The 17,226-nt window shown below is 51.7% G+C and overlaps 1 protein-coding gene across 3 annotated transcripts in view; it reads right to left on the minus strand.

Annotated features, from left to right (window-relative positions):
• Positions 1 to 16,947, minus strand: part of FRMD4B (FERM domain containing 4B) — a 114,877-nt gene extending 97,930 nt beyond the window's left edge. The window contains exon 1 of one of the 3 annotated variants that reach the window (XM_040568475.1): positions 16,512 to 16,947. In XM_040568475.1, coding sequence (XP_040424409.1) covers positions 16,512 to 16,532 — 21 coding nt within the window. In that variant the 5' untranslated portion in view covers positions 16,533 to 16,947. Of the gene's footprint in view, positions 1 to 11,752; positions 11,777 to 12,657; positions 12,833 to 16,511 lie in introns of those variants that run through there. The other 2 variants (XM_040568476.1, XM_040568479.1) reach the window with 2 other exon arrangements.
• Between the last annotated feature and the right edge of the window lie 279 nt (positions 16,948 to 17,226).

The following is a 17,226-nucleotide window of genomic DNA, read 5'->3' on the forward strand; positions in this document are numbered from 1 at the left end:
TAACTCCACCAGGCAGAGCTGTGGCATTTTATACAAGCCAGAAACACATGGGGTTGAGTTTGTAAGACTTCGTACCACTTGTTCAAACCTAGGAAAGTCCTTTTCCTGCCAATTTCTTGGCTCCTGCAACAAAGCCAAGAAGCTGCAAGTGGCTGCATGTCATCACCTCTATCAGCTCTGGGATGCCTTTGCAAAGGGTGAGCATGGGAGAAAAAAAGGGAGAAGACATGTAAGTAGAAATTAAAGCAGCTTTCACTTATTGTTTTCAACTGTGACACATAACGAGGCTAATGCAACAAACCAGCCCTGCAATATTACACTCCCCCTGAGCAGTCTTTGGGAGGCCATGTGCTGAGCTCACAGCTCCATTTTCTGTCCTGAGCAGCTCCATGGAAAGCAAACCAGTTACTCTGCACACACGCAATAAAAAACAACTGCAGTCAGGCTCTACACCTGCTGACAAACGTTTTAAATGCTTCCCCAGTAAGAAATACAGCAGCTGAATCCAAAATAAATTCTATTCTTCTATCGGAAGTAAGAAGAGAGCTCATTCACTGTACTGCTTTTTTTTTGTGTGTCAGCAATTGTGCTGTGAACGACTTTTAAAAAAAAAAAGTGTTCAAATGTCTATTTTGTGAGGTTCCCATCCATCACAGAGCATTAGAGATGCTCAAGGGACTTTGCTTCGGCTTTATGGTGATTTAATGCAGAGGTTTGCCACCCTCCTTATTTCAGAGTCTTGGGTGGCATTCAGCATCGAGGCTCAAGGGGGCTTCTATTTAAAACCACCTCCACTGCAGGGAATTCTGTTATACCACATTTTAAACACAGCTTTGGGAAAAAGCCAGATGACTTCGTGGCTCCCAAGACACGCAGATGCAGTGAGCAAGAAGTCCAAATCCTGGTGATGTCTCCAGTTGTGACCCAGAGAAAGGCACCCTCTGAAGTTTATGAAAACAGACAATCAACTGAAGAGGGGAAAAAATCAAAGCAAAGTTAAAAATCCAGCGTCACTGGCAAAAGAGTAGGGGGGAAAGGACAGGCGTGACTGGTAGAGAATAAAAGGATGGGAAATTCTTCATTTTAGCATACATGGATAAGATTAAAATACATAATTACACACAATATTTTCCCCTGAGAAACCAAAATGTATGCCTGGTCTGCACAAGAGGGTAGCACAGCTGTGACAGAACAGGCCTGTAATTAGGTCTCCATTGTGCCATCCCCAAATGCAGCCTTTATGAACACATATCCCCGGAGATGCAAGTCCCACGCACACACAGCTGAAAGCTCGTACATCTCTCATTTGCAACCTTACCGTCTTCTGCATTTCGTTTTGGGTTTGATTACTGGCTGCCCACAAGCATCTATTAAGTAGAATGAAGAAAGTGGCAGAGCAAACCCCAGCTCTGCTGTCAGACAGGTCCAGCAACGCAGGAACAAGGAGCCCGAGGCAGCGCACGCTCGCCTCCCCTCCTGCCGAGGCGCTCACGGAGCCAGCAGCCAGGGCTGCACTGATCCCCACGAGCCAGCCAGCACCGCCCCGAGGGGCTCCTGGGGGTACAAATACACTGCAGGGCGTGGAAGAAGGCTGTACCCTCTGCAAGCCCTGCAAAGAAGGTACAGCTGCCACCTGGCAAGGAACTGGGTTTGAGGTGCAGCAGCTCTCCCAAAGCAGGGCAGGTGCCAGCTGTCCCCCAGGGCTCCTGCACGAGCAGGAGTGGCCAGCTTCAAGCTGCTCCTCCATCCGGGCCAGCAGCTCAGCTCTGAAACCAGAAAAAGGGCCTGTCCACGCAGTGCCACAGATGTCCAGAAGGCAGCAGAAAAGGTAGAGTACCTTTGCTGCAGCTTGGTTGCTACCAGCGAGCCGCTTCCCTGCCAGGGCAGAGGACCCCACTCACCGATCAGAGCGGCAACAGCCAAGTTTCCTCTCAAAGATGTACTCAACCCCTTAATAGAAAAATTGCTCCACGATTTCTCTGTTGCTCGGGGATGTTCACAGCTGACCTGCTCTTCACACCCACTGACAGGGGGAGAACATGTCACAGGTGTCCTCAATATGGCATCCATCTGGGAAATTGGGGACCTTGCTGCTCTGCCCTGCCAGCAGCCCAAGAAGGATATTTCTCATTCCTGTCCTTGGCAGAGACCTCCCCGGGATTATATTGTACTTATGTGCCGTGCATTCCTGTTGCACTGCTATAAACATCCCCTTTATGTAAATGCACAGCTGGGCATGGAAGTATCAACCATTTTTGTGCATGGTTTGGCTCTTTCCTCTGCAGTCAGGCAGTGCAGCAGTAATTCAAACAGATTTGGTGATCCTGTTCTGCAAGCGCCCGCACTGATTTTAAATCAGGAGCTGAAGCCAGCCCCCCAGGTTTGCTCACGTCTCAGCAGCACAGGAAGCAAAACCACCAGGAGAAGCCCCAGAGACCACACGGTGATGGGGAGAGGGCAAGGGGTGAGAAGGGAAGGATCGATCTGCTCGTACCTTGTGAGTGCGTCTGAAACAAGGAGAGAAAAGATGATGTGACAAATATTTTGAGCGAGCAGAGCTGGTGGATAAGCTGTGTTCCAGCACAGGCTCTCCGTGCCCAGCAGCACCTAGAGCAGCAGCATGCATGCAGCAGGATAATGTGCTCGTAACTCACAGGAACATCGGCACATGGCAGCGCTCCTGCTCACTGCAATAGCTCCCAGTGTAATTTAGCAAAGACATGGAGCCTGGTCTATCATATTTCTCCCTCGGAGCAGCAGCACCACTTTTCAGCTGTTGTTCATTGTTATTTTGGAGCTGACTTGGATTTTCTAACAGAATTCACAAGAAGGGGCTGCTTGGCACTGCTCTGCACACAGGATATGTAGAGCAGATTAAAAAGTCACCTTAGAGCCGTTAAAACAGGAACAGACAAACGTGGCTACAGCTCCACAGCATTTACAATTTTTAAATCCTCAGCTCTGAAAATTTGATCCTGAACTCCAACAGAATCCATCGGTTCTATGTGAACTTTGGACTCAGCAACCTCTTCATTAGAGCAGCAGCCCAGGTCTGCTGGTTCAGAGCAACCCTGAAAGCCAGATGCTCCAAACAGCTTCCCATTTCACCAAGCATCTCTGATGAGAGCACCTCGGCACACATCCCCACACAGCAGCACTGGAAAGCCTTGAGAATTCATCCTCCATTTAACACCGCTGGGCATCTAACAACGCGCTTTCAGAAACACAGGGCCATCAGAAGGCGACAGTCTCCTTGTAGCACTGGTGTTGTAAGGACCCTTGCCCAAACCCGTGGCAGAGGCACCAAAGCAGCCTGGTCAGACACCACCGTGCTCAAGTCCCATCCAACCGCTCCAGCAGCTGACAGGACGGTCTGTCAAGACTTGTGTAACGTGAGTTTAGCCCTGGGACAACTATGCAATTACCCGTCACTTTGCAATAACCCGTTTTCTATCTGTCTTCTTTATAATAAGAAATCCACAGCAAACCAGGACAGGCCTAGCGTGATGGCAGCGACTGAGCACTGCTGGAGGAAGGAAGTTTCTGCTACTACAGCAGTCAGCAGCTACGCTTTCTGCAGCGAGTCCTCAGCACCATGCAGATAAGCCCAGCGCTGCTGCCTCCAACAGCTGAGGCAGCTCCCAACCATCTGACTGCTGCGGGCACCCACGGAACCCACGCAGGAGCAGCTGGAGATGCACAGCAGCAGGGGGTAGGGAGGCCAGAGCTCAAGGCATGAACGCTGCTGCACCCGGACCCGGGGCAGGGCAGCGGCAGCGCTCAGCCACAGCTCACAGCAGAGCATCGTGCCCTCGGGCGCACGCGGGGCCACCTCAGCCCCCAAACCCAGGCCCTTTTTCTGTTAGGCCAAGCACAAAGCGTTCTTGCTCTGCTGCAGGTTGGGTGCAACCCCTGCACCAGGCTGAGCAGCCTCACGCAGACAGCAGGCGGAAAAACAAAGCAGGAACAGCGCAGAGCTTTTGGTAACCAGCTTTTGGGGTGGTTCTGACAACACCAGGTCAGAGCTGACACTATTACCTGGCTTTCACAAGTTTCCCAAGTCAGCTCCCCGCCCTGCAACCATTTCAGCTTTTCCCCTCAAACCCAGTACCCACTTCAGGCTGGGAGCTAATTTGGGGCAATTCATTAGGCTACTGGAACTCAGGCAACAGCAACTCCAGCTGTGCCTTTCCTAAATGAATCCTGCACAGAAACAGCACCCCACCCTTGCAAAAAAAGTTAATTAAGGACTCTTTTGCCTGCTCCCAGCAGATCATAAGGTGGATGCTGTCAGACAGGTTTGCCTTCTGTTATTACCAATTTCAGCAGCAATTCATCTCTCCTAATCCCATTTTGAATATCAGGTACTCAGACACATATTAAAAGGAAGGTTTACTGTAACCACCCATGCAGTGCCCGTTGAGATGGAGCTCGAGGACAAGGCAAGTACATCAGGATGAATTGCTCTCCCCAAACTTGGGGGTTGTGCCATTCCTCTAAAGCCCCTCAGCCCTCCAAATATTTCCTCAAGGTTTACTTTACATTCACGGTTAGTTTCCTAAGAACGACGAGCATGCAAAACACATTCCTCTGTTACGGGTTGTCTTCAAAATTTGGGTAGATACAGCACATCCCTGCCCAGCTCACAAGAAACTGTGACTCTGGCCTCATGAGCAGAGCTTGAGGGACAGGGCAGGGCTGCGTGCCCATGGCCGTGCTCTGTTTTAATCAATACCTGCATCTTTATTTCTTTTAAATGAAGTTAAATGCACTTTAATTGAACGTGCACCTGTTAGGAGCGCAGTGCTTCGGAGAACCACCACCTCATTTTCGGAGGAATGACTTCAGTAGCGCTGATATTGCCAGCCTGTAATAACAGCTCACCGAAGCTCACCGAAGGCATGGGGGGAGGCTGCAATTTAATTCCTGCTCCTGTCTTGTCCCATCCTCCCCTTAGGCACACAGCACAGCTTCAGAGAAATTGTTTGCTTGAAATAATTGCACACCGAAGGGACAACCCAAACTTTCAAAGCCTTTTGTGCTTGAGCAGGGCACAAAGCACCATCGCTAAACGCCTCTGAATCCTTCCTCCCCCAGAGACAAGTGTCTAACTTCATCCTACATCCCTGTTATGCATAGCAGATCAGGACGTAGCACAAAGAGCTGTTTTAAGCAAGGAAGTCACGATAAAACAAAACAAGTGGAGGTTGTACATGAAGTTATGTACAGGTGTAAATAAATCCTTTCCTTGAAGCCCAGGCCAGCCCCTCGGGGACACCAACGCTGAGCAGCCTCCTGCAGGCACAGAAGTTCCCCCGCTTGGCTCCCCATCAGTGTCTGGTCCCAAACTTACTCTGTTGTAGTCACGGCTCTGCCTCGAACACTCCTGCTTGTTGTTCAGGCCAACGTGCTGGTGCCTGGCACGGGCTTATCTGAAGAATTTGCTAAAATGGAGCAAATCCAAACCAGGCTTGTACCTGTTTTCTCAGCCTTCTGCACTACCACCTCTTGTAACGCTGCACTGAATGGGTCTCCTGCATTGATGTCTGCGCCCATCAAATATCTGCCAGTATGTTTCTTTGCACTGCCCAGTACAAACCTTGTGCTTTGGTGGTTATTTGCACACCCAGTCTGTGCTGTGAAAAGCCTCACAACATCACCTCATTCACTCCAGGAGTCACCACACCGCTTACATGAGCCGTGCACATGAGAGAGACCACTCACAATTAAGTATTTCAGGCAGATCTTTCCAGTTTACCAAAAATGCTTCAAGTTTTCCTTGATTTTTCTTCCCTTCATCTTTCCCTTCCTTATTTCTCCCCCACGCAACCAGCCTCTGCAGCTCATGGCAGGAGCCTCAGGTTCAGCCTCTGGGGCTCCATCAGCGAAGGGATGCTCTGCAAGCCTGCGCAGCGCTTCCCAGGACAAAGAGCGGTACCGATGGGCTAACTCCGGGAGATCCTCGTGGCCAGGAAGGCTGTGCTCAACCTACCTGGTAGCCAGCGCCAGGCTGGAACCAGGGGTCTTCCAAGCTTACAGGGGTTACGGCCCAAGTCCCATGGACCCAGGCAAAACTCGCACAAGAGCCAGCGATATCAGGGACTGAATGCGATGTGCAGCCTAAAAATCAAAGCCCCCCCAGCCTGAGGTGATGGGCACCGCTGCTAGAGACTGCTCCCACATCTGCAGGAGCCCCAGGAGAAGAAAGCAAGCTACGCCCAGGCGTTGGTTCATCTCTTACAGACTTCCCCACCAAACCACCCCCCTCCAAAGCCTTTCATTCCCTTCCAGAAGCGCTGGATACCAGGCGCGCTGGGAAGAGCAGCAGCCGGAGCCTTATCAGCCATCGCTTCCTGCACAACAGGAGCTCCCACTCCCGCCTGCCCCAGGAGGCACGGCCGCCCCAAAGCCTCCCCCGGGGCTGGGAGAGGCCCAGGGGCTGGAGAGCACAGCGTGCGGGACCGGGAGGTGCCTGGGGGAGCAGCTGGAGACGGCAGCAGGCAGGGACCTGCCCTCCCCGGGCAGCACTCACACAGAGCTGCAGCGCTGCCCCTGCCACCGCCAGAAGCCGGGAATATCCGAGCATCCTGCAAAGCTTCTGCGCCAGCCCTTCAGTACAAGATACCAGACATACACGGCACACTTCACGACTGCACGCCGAGCATGTGCCTTACAGGCAAAAAAAAAAAAAAACATTTTCCCTTTCTTCCAAGTTTGTTGTAAAACAACCTACTTGACTCGTTTGAGTAGGAAGAGGCACTGGGCAGCACCCCGCAGCACCAAGATATTCTACAGAAAGGCCTGGAATTAGCGATGGGCTCCATCTCCTCTTCCTCCTCCGGATTTCAAGGAAGCAAATAAGACTTCCTGGGAGAAAGGAAGCAGGAACTTCATCTGCTATGCACCCATCACATCCAGCAGCTCAGCACAGCACTGCTTCGCAGCCCAAGGCTGCAAACAAACCCCCAGGGCCAGGAGGAGGCTGCAGACAAACCCCTGCATGTCAGCACCAAGCCCACCTGCAGCTGGAGAGGCGAGGAAGGCTGCTCAGCCAGGCCGGACACGTGATGGCTCCTGCCTTCCTCCCCGGCAGCCCGTTGTCTCCATACCACGCACTGAAACACTCGGTAGCTCCACCACGGAGCAAAGCAAGCCCACCGTTAGTTCGGGTTAGCTGTTCAGCACAGGCCAAAAGACCTCAGCATTAGTCCGTCAGTTAGGGGCTGAGCAGTTTGCAGGAACATTTAAGAGGCAGGATTGCAACTACAGAAGCCAGCAGCACACCAAAAATAAAAGAGAAAACACGAAATAACTTCTGGCACCTCCCAGCATAGGCTTAAGCCTGCAACTATCGCTCTGCGTGCCCCCAGCACATCCCAATTCAGCTCTCAGCTCAGGTCCCAGCTGAGGGCACAGCACACCTCCCAGGCCTGCCTCCGTGCGTCTGCACTGGCTGCAAGGTACGGGAACAGCACAACGTCCTTCTTTGAGACAAACAGCCACAAGAGCAGGATATCTGCTCCCGTGCTGCCTTCAGCAGGACCACAGACAGCCCAGCAGTGGTCTGGAAGAGCACGTCAGATTGTTTTTCCACTTACCTGGAATCACTGGGCGAAGCTTTTAATGACAAGCTGATGGCCAGTTGGTTCCCTGCAGCATTCCCACAGTTGCCACTCCGAGTTACTTAGCACAAGTTCCCTTTGTTTTTCCTCTGGCTGCTGCTCCCAGCCCTGCCGCACCCAGGGTTAGCTTTTCTCGCCTTTCTTTTTTTCCACGTTTTATTTTAGGAGGACAGGGCTACAGAACAGCACTAGCACGTCAAAACAACAATTACAACCGTGCAGAGGAAGTGCCAGACAGGCAGTCTACCACAAAGCACAAGCAGACACCCCGCACTGAAACGACAGAGCTGGAGACAACTGTCGGAGGAAACAGGGAGCCTCGCTCCTGGTGCCGCTGAGATCCCACGCAGCTACGCTGTAGTTGAAAGCGACGATGGCACTCGAACGTAGCTGAATACACATCCCGCATCTCAGCTGCTGCACACCCCAGGCTACAGCCAAGTCATGTGGAAGAGATGGGAAAAGGGGACAGGATTTCCCCTACAGGAAGGAGAAGAGGTGCAGTGTGCCCTAACAGGCACGTGACGCCGTGATAGGGTGCAGCTGCTGAAGGAGGAGACCTTCACGCACTGCACCAGCGATCCCAGCCACTAGCACAGGGTTAAAGAATCGGGTTCGGGCTGAGAATGAGCGGTTAAAGTTACTGAACTCACCTGCCCAGTGCTGGGAGGGGAAGGAGCCCAGCCAGCAGCCGGGCTCACCCAGGTCAGCAGGCCGCCTTCGGTAAACCCCAAAGCGGGCTTAGAGGTGGGCTTATTGAGCTGAATAGTTTTTAACTATGGACTTCTTCAAATACCTTTTCTTATGAAACCTATTTAACAGTAAACCAAAGAATATCTTACATGGCATGCAGCACAGCAAGACCTTCCTTTCTCTCCAGTTTATTTTCACGCTGGAGACCTCTCCCCTTCTAATCCCACCACAAACCCACGTCCCCCTTTGACTGGGAGCGGACAATCAAGGAATTCCTATCACTAGGGTCCATTAAAACAAATGGTGCCATACATCACAAGTCCTCCTGTAAGTCAGCGGTAATAAAGCAGTGGTCACTAAGATTTTTAAAGACAAGCAAGGTTTGCAAGGGAAAGGCAGGAGCTTCGATCACACTGGTAACCCCAGCACAAACACACACCCCTGGCTCCCCCCCACATCTGCTCTCAGGCAGATCTGAAAAGCACAGTTTTATTCTCCTCCCCCAGCAATAATCAATTCAAAGCGACAAACTTTGGAAGCGTCACTTTGGCACTTTCCTTACCTGCTTCACACTACTGCCTATAAAAAGCTGTCAAGCCAAGCTTGCCGGCGCCCCCGGATGTCGCAGGTTAACTGGGACCCGTTCACTTGTTAGATTTCAATTCCAGTTCACCTCCTGTTCCACAGAAAGCTTATTAGATGGTTCCTCTGCAGAGCCTCAAATCCAACCCTTATGGCGATTTACTTGCAAGTGCAATGAAGGCTAAAACATGGAAAGTGAGCTACGCTTTGCCAAGAGCAGCAGACTCACATGGTCAGCATTAGGAAATACTGACAGATAAGCACATAAACATTTGCTCCGTGCCAGATAATGCATCAGCATCGAGGCTGCCAAACAGACACCTCCTGGAGCTTCCCATTTCTGACTCCCATGCAAGCAGGATCAGGTTGTGCTGTAGAAATGATTAGGAAACATCACTTCTCTGAGCTTTTTCCTCTGCACAAGAGCAGAGACTGCTAAATCAGGAGGTGAGATTCGTTTTCAATGTGGAGACAAGTGTTAAAAAAGTTCAGTTCGTTACCTAAACATTCATTTCGAAAGATCAAAGAAAACTGAGTCCAGGTATCCAGAAACTCCGGTACATTATCTACACAACAGGTACACATCTCTCCTTCTACATTCCACTGACAAGCACACTTTCAATAAACTCCAACTGGATTTTAATGGCTACAGCATTAGAACCCATCAGCCCTATGCTAAGCTTTTTTGGTATCGGGGGAGGAACAAGTGTTTAAAAACTGTTGTATTTTACTGTAAAGCTATGCAAGTAATATGGTAGAGGTTGGAAAGACTCCCACTGCAGCACATCCTTTTAAAGTTCCCATGTTTCACCCTTTTGCTCCATACACAGGTTTCACATGTGGTGCAGTCACTTTACCGAAAGAGTATTATTAAAGTTCTGGTCGTTTAGAATTTGCTTTCAGCCAGGTTCTGCTCCTAGGCACCATTCCTGCAAATAAAGATATTTCCTCCACATTATGCACAAGAGGAAAATCAGTGTCAGAATTAAATACGCTTAAATTGCTAGATCTGCATTCTGGAGGGGTTATTAGTTTGCTTTGTAAACTAGCAACATAAGTCTAAATTAAAATAGAAAGAGTAATGAGAAATTGTCTTACAACTAAATCAAAGTAAGGAGAAAACCTCCAAATCGTGACACAACCGTAGCTACCCTCGTACATTGGGGACCAGCATTTTGGAGATGCTTGCCAAGCTCCAGGTACACGTTTCCATCCTTACTGCCTTCAGGGACAAATGTGACAGACCACGTCGAGGTCTAATCTCTTTTAATCTTTTGATATTTAAGGCATTTTACCTTTAATTATTGCTTTCTTTATAGTTTTGCTTCAGACCAAGCTTTCTTGCACAACAGCTCCTGAGCACGTGTCCATCTGCTTTCCATAAGAGCCAAGCGAGATTCTTGGGACTGATGCAGCAACCGCGTTCCTGTAGCCCGTGCATTTAGCACTGCAGTGTCTCTAGAGGTATTATGTCAGATAAAATACATCAATATGCTATGATCTCAGCCTGAGGCTAGATTATGGATGGCAGCTGCCTTTTGTGCAGCGCCCAGCCAGGTCTGGATCTGCCCCGCCGAGCTGCTCTCCTCCTCCTCCTGGCTTTGGGGGCTCCTTCGCCCCACACCAACCCGAGTTTGCCTCCTGCTCTATGCACCCCTACATCTTCCCACCACATCATCATCCTCCTCCACCTCTTACTCGAGCCTTAAACCAAAGAGATGAGCACATCAAGCGCTGCCATATGAAAATACTCAGCACGCCCTGACCACAGCCATCGCCTCTGCCGTGCTCTGTGGGCCAGGGCAGGCTGAGTCAAGTGCTCTCCAAAATATCCAGTGATTATTATTGCTTTCAGGCTTGTTTCTAAACAACAGAAAACAGTCTCTGCCCCAAGATGCTTGTAATGAGCTCAAATCCTTCTAGGACTTCTTGGGAAATAAGGAGAAAGGATGCCCAACTATTTGCTGATGTTATTTAATCTACAATTTAAAATCAATCAAAATACTACAGGAGTTTCCTAATCATATTAGGCCTCATTTCAAGGGGGGGAAAAATCAGCTGGATCATTTATGAGTAAAGCTGGAACACATGGGAAGCGGTATTTCAGTAAAACTGTGCAATTCCACAGCTCTAAAGCACACAAACAGTATTCCAAGGAAATTCTTAAGTAAAACTCCAGGCAAAATTTTGGCCTCACAATTCCAGTTAATTTCAAGAGGGTCACGATCTCACCATTGGATTTTCTCTCATCACTGGATTTCCTATAAAATTTTTCAAGACTGATGAGCCTTGAAAGTAATCTTTCTTGGAATGTTTGTGGGGAGAAGATAATTCTCTGAAATATTTTTTGTAAACACCACAGAGCAATAATAACCACTGCTCTACAGAATATGCAGAAGTGTCCATTTTCGCTTTGTCTCTGCTTTCGGGAAAAAGGAGATTGTTTGTAACGCAACACAAGGTAAATGGATTGGGTTCTAAAACCACCTCATGCACTAGGATCTGAAAAAATAAGGGATTAATTGTATGAGAGATTCATACATGCGGAGATTAACCAGACTATGGAATTCTCTTTCAAAGCAACTAAGCATAGCCCAGACGTTAGCATTAGAAAAACTGTAGGGTACACATCTCGCACATATTAGAGAGGGTTTGGGGTACCCACTTCCCACTGCAAAGGCACGGGCACACAGCAGAACACGGCCAGGCAGGCTGTGGTGATTTCAACCGGTCAGTCCTGATCGATACCAGCAATAACTGATCACACGCATGCCCTTAAGACCAACAAAGCAGTGGCTTAATTCTTTCGGCACCACAACTAGACCATAGCCGCCCTGGTCACACCCAGCACTCACCACATTTGAAAAAATTCAGCTGTGAAGCAGAAGCACGTAGCAGGGACCCCTCCTGCACTGGCAGAGGAACGCAAGGACCTTGGTGTCGGGGCTTTGGACATTTGAAAGTCTGAGGGAACTTTATAAACTCTTGGACAACAGCTTTTGTAGTGGTTTGTTAAAGCAGCCAACAGCTAGCAAGGTGACCATGGTAGAAGTGCGTTTCTCTTCAGCATCCTTCTTCCTTTGCACTCAAGTCCCTTTCCTTGGCGCTGAAGTTGTGACAGCTGCAGAAAACCTAAAACTTGTCTGCTCTGCGTACTGCGGCCAACTACCAGGTCAGGCTCTAAGCCGAGAAGCCATCACTAAAGCACGTCCTTCCCCAACTTTTGGGGAAGAGCCCTGCAAACAGGCTAAGCGAAAACAAAGGGCTAGCTGAAATTACAGTCTGCATGTATTCAACGTGCAATCTATGCTTTCCAAAAATTACAATCCTGAAGGAGCCACGTTTTGGTGGTTTGTTGTGTTGCTTTTAAAAAGCATAAGAAAAAAATGCCTGCTTTCTATAAGCTATACCATTTAACCACAGAATTGTTAACAGTTGCTGAAAGCACTGATGCATTATGATTGGGGGCAAGAGGAAGGCTTAATGCTTCGAAACGGCTGCAACCAAACAACAGCAGCTTTCCTTGTGGCTTTTCATCGTTATATTGGATGCAAACTGCTTAGCCTGTTAAAAAATAGATATACATGCTCTAAGCCAGCCAAGAAACTGTTCCCATAACTAACTGCTGTCATACAACGCTGATGGCCAGGTCCACAAGATAAGGGTGTAGCTCATTTATCAATAATGCCCAGCGACCTACTTAGTGCACTCAGCCCTAGACTTGACCACAATCTCAGCAGAGTTTGAAGCATTGACCAACCTCGTGGCAATGGCGCACACTGGTTTATCTGAGGTCCGATCAGAAATGCAGAGGTGCCAAGCCTACGCCTGCCTTCCACCAGCCCTTCCTGCAGTGACGAGGTGATCCGAGCAGCTCGATCCTCCTTCATCTGCCATGCGGGTGCATGTGCTCCACAGCTGTCCTCAGCTGCTCGGGAACCTGAAACAAGAATTGTGCTGCTGTGTGAGAGCTGCCGTCTGCAGGCAGCCCTTACGTTCACTCCAGCTTCCCCTTTAAGCACAGAAACTGTTTCACTTGTACTAGTTAGAAAAATAGCAAGTTAAAGCCCGCTACTAGCCTCTTACAGAGCTGGCTTTTTTTCTTAAATATAAATTAAGATTTTTTGGTGTATAATCCAAGAGGAAAAGTCTGAATCATGATTTAAGCACGAGGCCTCATATCAAAGGAGCTCAGGACGAGCTGCACCTTGCTCCCACGTAGCCTGAACTCGAGGTGTGCCCTTTGGCACGCCACCGGCTGACCGGAGCCGCAGTGCCGCCCTGGCTGGGATGCTGCCTGGCAGCTCGGGACCCAGGGATCCTTTTCCATCACAGCACAGCTCCTCCTCCACTGGTCTTCCTAGCCAGCCTGTACAACACAGAGATGAGAAGACAGGGCCCTAACTGAGCTCCCTTACTCTGGCCAAAGTTGTGTCAGCACACCTAGGGAGGAACACCAAGGTTTTCCAGCCATGTTCTCCAGTTCTCCACAACTCCCCACGCCTCCAGCCCTTTTGCTGCTCCTTACATCCTTTAACTGCTGAAACACGGCATCCCAGGGATGGGGAGAAAGTGAACAAAACATTATAGCCAGTCCGTATGGAAAATCAATTCAGTTCAGACATCTCATTAACCTCCTAACCTGCTCATCCCCCAGCTTTAATTTATACTACCGCTCGCAAAAGCGCCTGACACTGAGCCACCGTCTCCACTGGAGGTGCAACTGGCACAAGAAGAGGCCTCAGATGCCTGGGGATGCCGTTTGCCCCGCTCCTTGCATCCCCTTCCCTCCTCTGCCATTCAGTGGATGCTAAGGAGCACTGGAGGAAGAAAAGAGGATAATGTGCAAGAGATCTCTGAAAATTATGTAAGCCCTGCAGTGAGTCTCTCTTCCCCTCCGCTGCTTTAATTACCAGCAGCTAAGGGCAGGCTGGCCTGTGCCCAGAGTGCCCATCCACAGCCCCACTGGGCAGAGAGCATTTCGTCTCACTAGCCCGAAAACACCCCAGCTTCAGCACCTACAAAACCAGCATCCTCACAGCAAACCACAGGAAAACGGTCACCTGCGTGACAGACCTCAGGAATTCATGTTTTCAAAGCTACGGCATTCCAGCACTTAATGGATTGAAAGGTTTCTGTACAACTGCTGCCTTTTGACAAAGATGACATTTCTAATGGACTGAAGTGCATTTTCATACTAAGTTTTTCTGACATGTTCAATACATCAGAATCCAAGTGAAGAGATCAAGTCTGACACAGCTGCACCCACGGAAGTCCAAGGAAATCAGGAAGACAAATCTTGGGATAAACCAAACCTGGAAACCCACTCAGTTGCAGGGAAGATAAATCTTTAAGGCAAGCGCTGCTGACTCCTGCAGAAGCAGCTCTTAAAAATCTTCAAGGAATCATTCAAGAGAGTGAGACCACAAATGAAAGCAGGTAGCTGTTCCTAGACACGTCCCCACCTCTGCATGAAGCAGCCCTAAGGGAAGCCCTGCAGTCTCCCCAGCCCACAGAGCAGCTCTCCAGCCAGCGCCCTCCTGCTGCTCAAAGACCTCCCAAGCTGTAGCCACGTAAGACCCGATTAAAGGCCACTTCACTGCTGGGAATCCTGCAAAAGTTACAAGAACGAGCTCAGCTGCTCTTTGCTTCCCATGAGGTAAAACCCTAAGGAAGAGCTTACAGAACAAAGCCCCGTAAGCAGCCCAGTCCTGCAGACAGCAGCTACTGGCCGCCCTCTGGCCCAGCACAGACCCACCAACACCTCCAAACGGGTCTGGGTAACACCAGCACGCTGCAGGAGGTGGGGATGGGGTGCTTCAGACCCGAGCTCCTGACCCAGCTTCTCCCTGGACCTCCTCCTCCGGCCACCGTGGGCACGCTCACGTCCCCTGCCTGGGATCAACGTGTTCAATTCAAGTCCCCCGCTACATCCACCCAACACAGCTGAGGGCCGCCTACTCCCACATATGAAAACAGGGAGCTCCCTGGTCAAAATTAAAGCATTGAGTTATTTCCCATCATTTACAGCTGGGTTGGGAAGCCTGGCTTAGGGGCGCAGTGCCTAGCATCACCCCAGCCGACGCAAAGTGCCGCAGAGGCCACCCGAAATCACGCCCTGGCCACGCGGCAGCTTCTAAAAAAGTTGATTTGGGTGCAGTTTGAACCTCCCGCCGGGAACGGGGATGGAACCGGGGCACGGCCGCCAGGCTTCACGCGGAGGGACGGGGAGAAGCTGCCCCGGGAGGCAGGGCAGGACCCCAGCAGCGCGCCGGCAGGTCCGGGCGCTGCGAACCCGCTGCTGGCCGGGGCCGGAGGAAGAGCGAGGCGAGAGGAAGCCCCCCGAGAACAATGCGGGGAAGGCGGCAATGCCGGCTGCTATTCTGGGAGCCGGGAGGAAGCCAGGCGAAGCCGGGAAGGCGAACGCGGGCAACAAAAGCGGAGGAAGCGCTGTAAGGCTTCCTCTGCTCGGCCTGGGGCCGGCACCGGCGCCCTGCTGTCCGCCCGTCCGTCCGTCCGTCCGTCCGTCCGCAGCCATGTGCGGGGCCAGCCCCGGCCGGCAGGCTTGGCACCGCCAAGGCGAGGGCAGCAGCGGGTCCCCCCTCCGCACACCCTGCGGCAGGCAGAGAGCATCCAGCAGCGCCCCCCGCACCGCGGGGACCCCCAACCCGAGCTCGGGGGGGGGGGGCTGAGGGAGCACCGAGAAGCCCCCCACCCACCCCGTGTCCCCTCGTCCCCCGGCCCCCCTTACCTTGGCTCCGGCGGGGCTCAGCACCACACGGGGGGCGGCCGGCGGAGCCCAGCCCGGCCCCGCATCCCCGCCCGGGCCGCCCTCCCTGCGGCGCCTGGGCTGGGCTGGGCTTAGCGCCGGCCCCCCCCGCCCGGGGGTGGGGGCACAGCCGCTTCCCGGCCCCCTCGGCCCCCTCTCCCCTCCCGGAGAGCCCCGGGGGGGCTCCGGGACCGGCCGCGGCTCCCCCCGCCCTGCGCGCCCCCGGCCGGGCGGAGCATCCCCGGGGGGCGCAGGGGGCCCGGGGACAGCGGGAGGGGGGCGCTGGGCTCCAGGGGCTGTGGCAGCCCTTTGTCACCCGGCTGCGGCGGGGAACAATGGGCTGAGCTCGGGAACAGCCGCGCTGGGGTGCTACAAACCCTGCTTTCTCGCTGCCTGCGGTGGGTTGGTGCCCGGAGCCGAGGGGGGAGCAGCAGCAGCAGCCGCCGCCTCGGGGCTGGTCGAGAAACCGAGGGTGCTGGTAAACGCACCACCGGTCCGGTGTCCCTTGGGAACGAGCAGCACCATGGCAAGTCCCATCTATTCCCCCAAACAAACCATTGCAGCATTTAGGGTGAGGAAATGCACCCTAAGGCTCCGATCGTCACGAAGGAGCAGGCTGGTACCCTTCCCAAAGTTTCACAGATCCTTGGCAGTTCAGTTAATAATTCACAGGACTGAAATCCTCCCAGGTCACCATGATCGGTTTGCCTTAGACTCCTCTGGTAAGAAACAAGTGATCAGCCCCAGCAAGGCCACACCTTCCCGTGTGCCACATTTTCAGATTACAGTCCCCAGCTACCCGGTGCCTGGCTAAAACAGAGGAATAAAAAGCTCGGCTTGCTTACATGTTTTGCCTGTATCCCCATCTGCACTCACAGAACTCAGCTTTACAGCATCCTTCCCAGGCCAGCAAAGACTTCTTGGGGGTCTTCTTCCTTCTCTTCCTTGGGGGTCCTGGTCTGCACTCAGAAGATGTGAAGATGCTCCCAGGTGCGTTTCCTCTTGCCATGACTGTGGCAATATCCTGCTCCCTCCTGCTCCAAGCAGTCCAGACTCGGGGCTGATACCCCAGCAGCTTTGTCCCTCTCGTTTTTGCACATCACCCTCCAAAGCCTTCTGCCATACACCTTGCAGGTTCGTTGCACCTGCTTCACTCACAGCACCTCACACTTCTTGCACAGTCGCATGGTATTTATCCACAGAAACTCCGAGCAGCTGATTTTAGCTACTTCTAGCTGTATCGCTATACCACCAGTCTCATCCCTGCCCAACTTCCAGCTATCAGCCCCCAACCCCAGTGGGCTCCATCCTGCCGAATATGCGTGCAGCCTCCCACAGAGATTGCTCCGTATCACAAGAAATTCCAACACTACTCATTTCTGCCATTGAAGTTCACCATCCCTACCCTCCCGCATGCAATACTTCAAAATATCAATGTAATTTCCCCTAATGATGTGATGTATGCATCCATTTGCCTTCCACAAATAATCCTAAATCAAAGTCTAGAGACAGGAGTGAGCTTCCTTTGAAGAAAGAAGGTCAGCCGATATTTATAGTAGC

Source organism: Cygnus olor, chromosome 10, assembly GCF_009769625.2.
Source record: "Cygnus olor isolate bCygOlo1 chromosome 10, bCygOlo1.pri.v2, whole genome shotgun sequence".
Classification (NCBI taxonomy): Eukaryota; Metazoa; Chordata; class Aves; order Anseriformes; family Anatidae; genus Cygnus; species Cygnus olor.